The following is a 12,468-nucleotide window of genomic DNA, read 5'->3' as shown; positions in this document are numbered from 1 at the left end:
CAGCCTTACTCACTCTTTGGTTCTGGACTTCTGACCTCTGGACTATGAGAGAATAACTATCTGTCATTTTAAGCAAAAAAAAAAAAAAAAAATTAAAAAGCCTCCTCTTTCAAAGACCCCATGAAGGAAATGAAAAGGCAAACTACCAATGGGAAGAAAATATTTGCAATATCTGACATATTGCTTAAATCCAAGAGATATTTTTTTAAGATACAATTCAACAAAAAGATAAATATAAATATAAAACTATGACCTGGTAATGATGCACCAGAGCTTTGCTTTATGAGAAATGAAAGCATAAATCTACACAACAAAGACTCCTCTACAAATGTTCATAGCAGCCTTGTTCATAACAGCCCAAAACCAAAAGCAACCCAGATCTTCAACAGAAGGAAAATGGGTGAGCAAAACATGGCTTGTTAGTACAGAGGACTGCCAAGAAGCCAGACACGCAAAGATGTCTGCGTAAAGTACAACAAGGGACAAAATCTGTGGTGACAGGATTTAGAAAGTGGTTACTCCACTGGGAACACAAGGGAACTTTCTAGAACAGAGAACACATTGGTAGTTTTAGGTTGAAGTTCCTTTTGTGCATAAAACCATCAAAATTCACCCATCTGAACATAAGTTCTACATATTTTACTATACGTAAATTACATTTCAATTGAAAAATATAATTAAAAAGAACCAATTAAACATTCTATGCTCAACAGCTATAGGACTTTTTCTGATTGTACTTTCTTGGCCTGGAAATCTGTTTTCTTCCCTCCCAGCAAGATACAGCTGACAGCTCTGTGAGGGGGGCTCTTGGCCGTCTTCTGCACACCCCTGCCGACCAGCAGCTGCTCCTAAGAGTATACTGCATGTCTCTTGCTATAAAGCCAGCCTCAAAGTAAGCAAGAAGTCATACTGTAGTTACGAATATTATTGTTTTCAAGCATATACTTAATTTTACTTGCATCAAATGTAATGACCCAGTAACTACCAACGTCTCTCAAGACATTGAGCTGACTACATACTCAACTCAAAGGACAAAATCCTGTCAGAATGCTGGGGTTAAAATCCTGCATCTACACAAAACAGATGGGATGACACAACAGCCCCCTGAATCTCAGTCTCCTAACCTGTAAAACAGGCACAACACAAGCATCATTCTCAAAGCATTACCATAAGGAGTAAATAATAAGGCCTCATGAGCAATCGCCACTCGGGATAGTTCCATATAAAGCACCACAGGAATACTGTCATCATCAAGATCTGAACTCATCCTTATGCACAGGTATCACACTGAAAATGAGTCCTCAGAGGATATGTGGGACAGATTTTTAAAACTTCCTTACCAAAATATGTAAGTACTACAATGAAACACATAATCCTTGTTTCATTTTTGTCAATTCAAACTTTGGAAATTAATACTAAATCAAACTGCATTAGCAAAGAGGTAAAGAGTCAGCCACTTTACACCATTTTCTGAGAAGGTATTATTTAAGGGAAATGTGTTTTTATACCACCTTACAAATCCATCAACTTATCAAATATTTATTGAGTGCCTATTCTAGTGTGTTTTTCTTAAGGAAAAACATCACACTTCTTAAGTATTGCTGATATGTTTAAATATAAATGATGAAGATGGGATTTGGGAAAACACAGGTTTACCCCCATAATGAATGAAAACAGCTCTTCTGGAGGACTGGCCAGGCAGGGGAGCCAGCCAGTATCTCACTGGAGAGGCAACTGCTCATCATGGACTCTTCTGGAAGGTCAGCCTCTCCCTTCCTCTGCAGATTCACTGTGGTCCTGAGCCACCCCCTGAGAGACAGGCCTAATTCTGCAGGTGTCCATCAGGGAACAAAACCCACTTGGAGTCACTTAGACTAGAAGGTGCTACCGTAGCAGCCTTTCCATTCCCTTATTCAGCTTTGAAGAACTACTCCTGAGTTTGAAAGCAGAGGCGGAAAAGCAAAACCAGTACCGTGTTCTTGATCCGGGGCTTCCAGGTTGTAGCCGTAGCCCAGCAGCGTGCGCACGGCCTCGCGCAGGCTGTCCTTGTTTGATTTCTTGGTTCTGTCATCCAGGAGGGTGTAGGGCACGAGGCGAGGGTTTCTTCTGTTCTTTACATCCTGCCAGGGAAAGAGGTGTGCAGTCATCAAAGAGACACCAGCAGCCTGCGGAACAAAGCGGCTGGCGAACACATCAAAACCTAGTCCAAGGGTAAATGCTGCCGCTTCACACTCCCTTTGTCTTCCCAGGCTCCAGAAGTTACCAAAACTCCATCAAAACAAGAGATTTTAGTACAGGAATAAGAGCATCAATTTAAAACAGGCTTTCAGTGAGAAGGGGGGAATAAGAGGACAGTCACCAAAGCAGCTTTACTCGCCTCCAACCACCTGCCGGGTTGCAAAGCACTGGGCTATTCTGCAGGACACACACTCTGCTAGCACAGCTCACTGACAAGTCTCTGTAACAAGCAGGGCCTGATTAGTTCTAGTCATCCCTTGGTGGTTTGAGTCAATGGACAACACAAGGCCCCTTTCACTTCCTCAGACAGAATCCAGCATGTTACAGGCAGCCACTCCACAGGCCTCCAAGAGCTTGGAAAACGTGCACGAGGCCAACTCCATCCACCCAAATTAGGATAACCAGGAACACTGAAATGACTATCAAACATACTAATGGCCCATCACCAAAGAGGCTCTGGTGTTGAAATGGAGTTAGAATGTTACTGTTAAGATGCCTCATCTTGGGAAAGCAGAAAACTTACTTCAGGGACGGACACAGATGCATCCACCCCTCCTGGGGCTTAGGCACCACCTCTCAAGTACTTCTTCCCATTCACTGAGACTCCACTGTGGTATCTGCTGAGTTTCCCTATTTCAAGCAGCATAATCGATTCCTAACTTGCCTTGGCATAAAGAGGAACTGGGAGGCTGTGGGCCTCCCTACACGTTGTCACACACCACAAAGCTGTGGTGGCCAAGAGTCATCCTGGTGGACAGGAGCTAGAACTGTGTCATCTCTCCTTTCTTCCAGCAAGTTCAACTGCAATACCTAATTCTGGATGCCTGAACACCTACTCCCACCCGTAGTAAAACCATCCTATGGCTCCTCGGGGCAGGGCCACTCGAAAACGATCCCCAAACCAACAGACAGTATAAACAGAGGCTCTGTACCACCAATGCAGCCACATCTCTTTGGACATGGTACGCCCTCCAACTTTCTAATTTAGGAAATCTGCAGCTAAAGGGAGTCCCACTCTGTGCAGATTGGGTCCTGGGAATCAGAATGCTAAAGCTGCTGGCCAGGTTCCAGTGCATGCTGAGGTCTGATATCAGCTGTGCAGGAGGGACAGAGGAAAGGACCATCAACAAACCCCTGCTCTCAAGCTGCTTAGAGTCAATTTCTGACCTAGAAACATTAACTGGAGGGAGACAAAAAGCCTAAGACAGCATCATTCCCATAACCCAGAAAACATGTGGCAGGGAGAGAGGTGTAAAGGAGTGAGTAGGGGGGTGGGGCTGGGAGAAGAAATGGAAAAATAGGTCAGACAATGAATAGAAACCACATGAGGAGGAAGGAGCACCCTTCTGGAAGAGGCAGACATCAGGGAAATCCTGCTTTGTCTGCAAGACACATGGACTCCAAGGCAAGTGAGTCTTCCTTTTGAAGAGGAACAAGACTCCTTAACCTCTCTTTGGTAAAAGTTTGGATTAGCATTAGCACATTCATACACACAGCATATCAGATTTAATGTTAACATTTGCATGGATTATGACCAGTATAATTCAATACAAAAATATCATATCATTTCATGGGGTAAATCATGCCAAGTTTTCTTTCTTCTTCCAAATGATATAAGCCACTAGAAGGGCTTTGGAAATGCATTTTCCAAACCATGTTTAAGGCTTTATATGGAACCCTATTCTCAGCCTAAATACAATAATCCATTTTATTCATGAAAATCTTCATATGAGGGGATCCCACCAGAAAATGGCAAGAAGCACTGTAATAAGAAAGTGGAGGACTCTGGCTCTGGGGTCTGAGGTCTTGACCGCAGTCCTGCTTCTCCCACCTGCTGGCTGTGTAGTATTGGGCATGGTGCTCTTTCTAAGGCTCTGGGTTTACCCTATGTGAATTGGTCATAATTTAATTCCTTCTCTTGCAATTCAGCTAATTCCCACTGAAGTGGATCTCAGAGGACATGCCAAGATGACCATATACCTGCTGGATGCCATAAGTCCAGCCCTGCCGGATTCTATCCCGGGCCCACACATTGTGAGCATTTTCCGCCAACTTGTCCACCATTGCTTCCTGAGAGGGGGTGAGCTTTATAAAGCTCAGGTCCATCGGGGCAGGCTTGTATCCACTTGTCAGCTGGTAACTACAAAGCAAAGAAATTTATAATTAAAATTTACAATCCTATGGCAGTCTTGTCATGGTGCCGCCAATCCCAACTTCTCCATAAACCAGGGTGGAACTCTGGGGTGAGGGACAAGCAAGCCTTCACCCGCTGACTTCAGCTGATGTGGTTAGTCAGAAAAGCCACACGACCTGTATGTTTCCATTGCCAAACCAACAGAAATAAGACGACTTACTCACTTTTCAAAGACGCTATCACTGCATAAGTTCCTAATAGTTAAGGCTTTTGAATAGTTTAAATCAAGCTACCGATTAACTATTAAACATCTAATGGACTTCCCTTCCTGTAAAATTCTCATTTTCTTCAACTTTTAAATGATATAGTAATGTAATATTTGTTTCATGAATCAGCGTATCTTTTTTACTCTCTGTTCCTTATTCTACAGGGAGATTCTAATGTGTTTGTAACTTATTTCTCTATTGCCATCCCTAGTTATGTTACCAAGGAAGCCACTAAATAAGAGAAAAATCTCAGCCATGCAATCATCTAAAACATGATTACATTTTATTTCCCTTCAGGGAAGTCTGAGTAGCAGCTACTTCCACACTCTGAGTGACAGACAGAAGGTCTTACAAGAGTTGGAAGTTTTAATCTTTGGAAGAATGCAAAACTCACAATGTTGACCTCTCAGCACACACTCCCAAGTGCAGTGGTGCCACAGGCTCCATCCACACAGTCTTGCCCCAACACTCCTGAGACTGGCACAAGGCCAGGTCACCATGGCTTCTGGCTCATTCTTCTCATTTATTCCAATGATCAACTATGCCTTGATCCGTTTCTGATCCATTTTTCTGCCATTATATCAAAAACAATTCTCAGCTGATAGTAGCCTTTTGAGTAACCATTTCTGAAGGAATTAATTTTGTCAAACTGAATGTAAATAAACATCCATCTTCATATCAAAGATTCTCCTTTTGTGAAAATGAAAATTCACCAGACAATAATACTAGCTTTTTTAAAAAAAGCATCAGAATATGTGAGAACAGTCTTTAAAATGAAACTATAAATCATCTACCTCCAGTTCATTCCACTCCTATTTCTTTATAAAACATCTTAAAATAATTTATCTACTGGCAAAAATCACAGAAATATTCTGTTTCAAGTAGATTAATCTGACAAATGCAAAAATTATGACTATTTACTTTCTTATGTCATTAAATTTACACTAAATTTATAGACATGAAATTCTGTTCTGTCTTAAATGGAACTCTATATACATGGGTCAATATTCTTTTCCTTTTTTTGAATAAAGAAGCCACATGACTGTTTTTATCCATTCATATGAATCATTGGATCTTACAGATTTCTGAGGTTTCAGTGTATAATCAAATTTGCAAGCTCCGAGTACATTCACATATAAAAGCTCTCATTCAGCTAACATTTTCTTCAAGGAAGAACACCTAGAACCTTCTATACCCTGAACAGTAATCATGTGGACAGAGTCTAATTTTCAAGTTGGATGCTATTTGCTGGAGGCAGCCTGCAGAGTGAGAAAGAGCTCCATCTGCACACCTCCCCACCTCTCTTCTCAGTCCCCTGAGGGGCCCACAAGGATCCAGCAGAGGGCAGCACACACCCCTCTTCCTTCTTTCCCTCTCCAGTTGCCCTTATCCCACCCAGCTGCCTCAGGAAACACAGATAATGAAGATCTGGAATCAAGACAAGAATCACCAATTAGAGCTGAGGCTACCTCACTGTACCCCTCAAAAAGGAGAGAGACGTCCTGGCAACTGGTCTAAAGCAGGCTTTCTAGCAACATCACATAAACTGGGAAGGTATTTTTGAAAGTTGGAGGGTAGGAAAGAGGACCTTGCAAACAACAAATTACAGACAAGTTCTACTAATAGGTGAAACTGTGAAATATTTCCACAGCATGCCACTTTGTAAGTTTCCTCTTCCTGGGCAGAATTTCTTCCCCAGTTGCTTTAATCTGTGATTGCAGTGAAACCCCATGGAGTTGGTTCACATCTGCTGGTCTGAAGAAGCACAATAATTAGTTCATGCTCATTTTTACATGTGAACTAAATTTTTTTTTTAACCAGGCTTTCTACTTGTGCAAATAAATAAGCAAGCTTAAATGGTTCTTTCAAATAATTAATAATCTCACCCAAATTCAAGTTAATATCACTTCTCTCAAACCTTTTCATTTCCACATCTGTTACACTAAAAATCTTCTCATATTCCTGTAGCGTAAAAATACAAATATTTTTGAAGTTCATAAATTCAACCAACCCTATTTTGAAGAAACTGATGTTAGAGAAAAAAGAAATCAAAAATAATGTCTGGGGCTTTGGAAATAGAAATGAATATAATTGAAAATAGAAATGACTGCTTCACCAACTTGAATTAATGGTATAAAAAGTAGTAACTTATAAAACCATTTTCCATCTATCATACATCTTGACAAAGGAACCAAGAATCAAACCATCATAGCCAAACAAATAATATGTTAAAAATAATTAAATGTACCTTGGTAAATAATGTTATTAATACATTTAAAGAGGTACATAAAGCTCAATCAATAGCTAATATGAGTTATTATTTTATGGTCAAAAAAGAACAAAGTCTTGAACAGAATGGGATTGACATGGACCTTGGAAAATGATTTCAGACTTGATTCCTAGAAATTTAAAGGAAATAGAGATTATTATGCTAATTCCTGGTAAGTAAAATTCCACAGCCCCCAAGATAGGGAAAAGTTCTATCACTACCATGTGTATCAATACAAAATATGCATAGTTCATATAAAAGATTTTTGCATATTACATCCCACTTCTCAAACTTCCTGGAAAAATTCTGCCAGAATCAGCCCTGGGTTCCTCTTTCCTTCCATCTATTTGTTCAGGAGGTTGACTGTTTGGCCTTCATTCCCCTACTTTAACATGCCAGGTTTCTGTGTCATCTATCATCTACAAAAGTAGCTTCTGAGAAATATAGATGAAATTAAGCAAATTCAATCTGTTGGCTTTCTAAATACCCAAGCTCTTCTAGTTAATAGCTTTTAGTCTTATTTTGACAAGTATTATAATCTAATAATACAAAACAATAAAAACAACAATGAATAATAAATTACCCAAATAGCCTGGGTTTCAGTTTCCTTACAGTGAAATTTCTTTTTAAATAACTCTGGAAAAAGAACACAAAAAAAACCTGGCAAAGTGCCAGCTCCATTTGCATCAAGTTCTCCAAGATGTAAACAAAACATTGGCAGCACTTGGCCCAGCTGAGGAGTCCTCGGGTTAAGTGACAGCTCGGTTGTGTACTTCACCTATGTGACCCACATGATTCCCACACAGGGATTCTAAAGGAGCCTTGGAAAAGAGCTTGGTATCATCTCACTGAAGGGCCAATTAAAGTGAGGCAGCAAAACGTGGCAGAACACCAGAAACACTAAGAAGCAAGCCTTTCCTTCTTTTCCCAACCACCCCCACTTCCCGAGCTTGCTTGTTTAGCATGAATCAAGTTAAATGAAGCTTGGAAATCATGTTGTAAAAGATGTGCGGTAAACATGAAAAGATGATGTCCAAGTTCAGTGGATGTTAGCTGTATATTTCAATAGCAAATCAGCCCTGCAAGTGCCTCAGAACAAATGGGAAGATCTCAGATGACTGCACACCACAGAGACTAAAGGATGAGTTTGCTGGAAGCACATCTCCTAGAAATGAATCTTGGGCTGAAATTTCACAGAGTGTAGAGAATATTCAAAAACCATTCTCCAGAAAACAAACACAGAAATAATAATTTTGACATAGAACTTAAAAAAATAAAGTACAAGAGATGTATTTCTTCTACTATTTCACATCTTTTTGCATGTTTACTTTAAAAATACACATCTAACATGCCTATGTGTTCCCACCCCTGCTCCTTCAAGCTTTTAGATCTTCCACCAATACTCAGCCCTCTTCAGTAAGATCAGGAAGCATCCACTGCTCCCAAGAAAGAATCATTTTAAAGACAGACCCAAAGTCTACCCTTCAGTTTTCAAATTTTTACTATCACCGAGACAGCCCTGTAATAGTAAAAGCGTTCTTCTGACACCAAAAAGCAAGACCTTATGCCTTGGGATGGGAAGGATAGACATGATTCTTTAACCTAAGGTCTCCAGGTTTAGGCAGGCTGAGGTCCCAGAGCCTAGATGCAGGGAGAGTCAGAGGAAGGCCAGCGCCCCTACCCCTAACCCAGGTGCAACCACAGAGATCCCTGCAAAGTCATGGCAAACCTGTGTCCTGCTTCTGAGGTGGTACCCAAGGAAATGGCCAGGTCCCATCATTTTGTATCCTTAAGCCCTTGTGCTCAAGAGAACAGAAGTAGTGATAAACCAAGTCCATCTGTTAGGCTGAAGCAATCCCCTCCTCCACCAAGACCCTGCAAAATCCATGCTATCAGAAAGGGCTTGCCAGTTTTCAGCACTTCCCAGGGAGGCTTGGGAGACAGAGAAGAGCAGTGACCATAGAGGCAAAGGGAGCCCAAGTGTGGACCCACTCCCACAGATCAGAAAGGAAACACGCACCCTGTAAGTCTCCAACAGAGGCAAACACTGACAAGCCAGCTAATGACAACCAGCCAATCCCAACCAATGAGTAGCCCAGAGGGTAAATCTGAGCTTCAACTCACCAGCCAACATATATTGGCAGGAGGATGTTCTCAGGCCCAGTTCAAGGAGCCAACATGACATCACTGAACAACAGGGACACAAAAATCTACACAGAAACTGTGTTCTCACAGGAATCAGGGAGTCCACAAAACAAATGTGTGAAAAATAGTCCACTTGAAGATTTAAGTGCTGTGGGAAAATGAAGCAGCAAAGGGGAACCGGGGGAAGAACAAATTCAAAAGTACAAGTTTAAAGGGGTTGAGGACGGTGGTTTTGGGATGATGATACTGAAGTCAAGATCTAAAGGATGACAGAAAACATCAACTAGGCTAAGTCTATACTGAATAGAAGGACTGAGTTCCCAGTATCAGCCTGAACTCTGGCTGCCAGGCCCATTGGGTTTCAGTTAGCACTATCTAAACATTGGCTTCAGAGTCAGCTTAAATCAATACATGCATGCATGCACTGAGAATATCATTCTCAGCTTTTCCTGTCCTACCCTGCACTGCCCATCCCAAGCAGAAGCTTCACATCACTAGGGAAAAGGAAGCAGTGGGGAAAGTACAGGAAATCTAGTACTAGTTAAAAAACTTCTCAGATGAAACTGATATGACTTTCCCAAGTCAACACCAACCACCTCTTTGCCCCCAGAGATAGACACACGCAATCAGCATCTGTGTTCTGTTGATTTAATAAGAGCAGGTGCTAAAGCAAAACTTCAATAAATGACATTAAAGTTCAAAAAGTTTTTTTTTTCATTTCAATCAGTAGTATTTTTCATCTCAGGCATATTAGATATCAGGGGCCACATGCTCTTGGAGTAGATTCCTCTCCAGTGGAATTTTTTTATTTGTATGGTAATTCAACTCAATGCTCACTAAACCATGCAGTGGGTAAAGGGCTTAATTTCATAATAAAAGTGGGGAGATGAGTGAATTTAAGAATACATAATGTGTTGTATTTTCATTTCTTGTTTATTTGCTGGGACAGAAGGAGAAGCAGGCAGGAAAAGGACAAAAACCACAATGCATCATATATTCTGCAAAAATCCTGAAGTAATTTTAGTGAAATGATGTATATTATATATCAGAAAAAAATGAACAAATTATTGACAAATAGGGAATATAGCTTTTAATACCAATTAATGTACTGAATTTACATTCAAAATTCCCTAAACTATATGCAAAAGAGATTGAAGCAGAAATATCCTAATGTGGGAAAATGTTACTATGCCACAATGTTGCTCTTTCATAGATCACAGCCCTGGGGCTGTGAAATCTGTCTCTCTTGTGACAGTTACATAAGAACAATTTGGAAGGCACCTGTGTGCCATATAAAATGACAACTTGGCGCTCAAGTAAAACACACCTGCAGCAAAGACAGCGAGCAAGCCAGACTCAAAGTGCAGAGGCAACGTGGTCCACAGCAGCAGAAGGCAAGAAAAGGGAGATGAGTGTGTGCCCTCACCAAGCTCTGAACCAAAACAGTACTCACATGAAGGTCTATTTTGCTTAAGTAATTTAAGAAGAATGAAGCCCTACCTTCTAGCACGTGTTCTCTTCCACTTTGTGGCCTCCCTATCACTGGTCTGTGCACCCATACCTCCAGTGCAAGAGGTTATGCCTCTAAGGTTGCCCAGCTGGCTCCATCAGCACCTTGGTCTCCTCTAATCTGGTCAATATTAACTTCTTTGGAAGGAAGCTCTCACAACACCTGGACAGGGTCATATAAAATCTTGCCCTTGAATCCATCCCTTCTCTCCTTTTAGAAACTGTCATCTCTGGTTCCTTCCCACGTAAACATGCTCATGTGTCTCCTAAGCTTTCAAAAAGGCATCCTTCCCCAGGTCCTCCTGAAACCAGCAGCCTGTTTTCTCTTTACTTCTTAAAACCTGATATATTGAATCGGCTGTCTTCTTCTCATACACTTTTAAAACGTTGATTCCAATCTGGTGTTCGTAACCAACTACCATTTTATTATTCCAATTCATACCTTTGCAAGTGTCAGAACTTGTGTATCCACTTGGAGCTCCCATGTTGCCCCTTCACTTCCCCCCAGAGGGAATGACTGCCCTGAATTTGAAGTTGGCTACTCCTGGGCATAATTTTTCTAGGCTTACTGGGCTCTGTAAACCAGATCTAAGCCACACATCATGTTCCTGAAATTTAAACAGTATTATACTGTGTCCATCATCAGTGTTTTCTTTTTCTCAAGGCAATGTGTTTGAGATTTGTCCTATGCGTTCGTTTAGCTAAAATACATTTGTTTGAACTACTCTACAGAATCCCAATACAGACATCTAAAAGTTAAGTTTTAGATTCTCAACTCAGTGGACTTTGAAGTTCTTTCCAATTTGCTGTCAATCCATGCTATACAATCTATGCTACAACGAATCATCTTTTCAGGTATGTGGATTTTTTTGGCAGACAGAGGGGGTGTGTGCCAGGGATTGAACTCAGGGGCACTCAACCACTAGGCCACATCCCAGCCTTATTTTCTATTTTACTTAGAGAGGGGCTGAGTTCCTTAGTACCTCACTTTTGCTGAGGCTGGCTTTCAACTTGCCATCCTCCTGCCTTAGCCTCTCAAGCAGGTGAGATTACAGGTGTGCGCTACCGTGTCCAGTCTTCAGGCATGTTTTATATGCAAAAGCTTCTCTAAGGCTCATGTCTAAATAAGAAATAGTTGTGTCCTCTCCAATTTTATGAGATCAGGCTAACTTGGTCTTCATAGTTGTACTGATTGATAGTCCCATGAAACTGCTCAGTTTTTGCCAACCTTGTGGGGGCAAAATAGCTTCTCCTTGTGATTTTAACTTACATTGATTGCCTTGATATTAGTAAGGTTGAGTGTCTTTCATGTTTATTGGATGTAAATTATCTGTATCCTTTGCTAATTTTTCTATCAGGACATCTAATTTTTAGGAGTCTTGGTATTGTTCTGTGAATCTTCACTTAGTTTATTATCTCCTTTGACGCACATAAGTTTTTCAATGTAGTCAAATTTATTAGACTTTTTGTTTACTCACCAGTATCTATGGAGCATTTAATCATGTGCTGGGGTTTTACAGTGAAGGAAGCCAGGGTGGAAAAGGTCATGGAGATAGCCTATGCTGTTATCTTCAAAATTTTTTGTCTTACGCAATTAGATCAACCTGCAAACATCTGTGTATGGGGAAAAAGAGAAATCTAGTACTTTTCCCATTTGAAATCAATGATCTGAGCTCTGCTAAGTGGTCTATCATTTCCCCACTTATCTGCAAGAATGCCTTCAGCATATATCGAATTTCCACACGTGCACGTACGTCTTTTGGGACTGCCTTTGACTCACATGTCTCAACTTTGTATCACCCAGTGAGATGTTCTGTCTACCCTCAACATTTTTTTTTATGTTTACCTATGCTGACATTTATAACTATAATTCATTCATTTTATTATACCATATCCAACATCATCCT

General features: G+C 40.8%; 1 protein-coding gene across 1 annotated transcript in view; it reads right to left on the bottom strand.

Moving 5' to 3' along the window:
* Ryr2 (ryanodine receptor 2) overlaps positions 1–12,468 on the bottom strand; it is a 437,587-nt gene that overhangs the window by 231,721 nt on the left and 193,398 nt on the right. Inside the window, exons 27-28 of the mRNA XM_048800411.1 lie at positions 4,219–4,378; positions 1,973–2,120 (exon numbers count right to left, since the gene is read on the bottom strand). Of these exons, the coding sequence (XP_048656368.1) occupies positions 1,973–2,120; positions 4,219–4,378 (308 nt within the window). The remainder of the gene's footprint in view (positions 1–1,972; positions 2,121–4,218; positions 4,379–12,468) is intronic.

This window comes from Marmota marmota, unplaced genomic scaffold (genome assembly GCF_001458135.2).
Source record: "Marmota marmota marmota unplaced genomic scaffold, marMar, whole genome shotgun sequence".
Taxonomy (NCBI): Eukaryota; Metazoa; Chordata; class Mammalia; order Rodentia; family Sciuridae; genus Marmota; species Marmota marmota.
The sequence above is the reverse complement of the archived record's forward strand: the minus strand, read 5'-3'. Positions and strand labels throughout refer to the sequence as shown.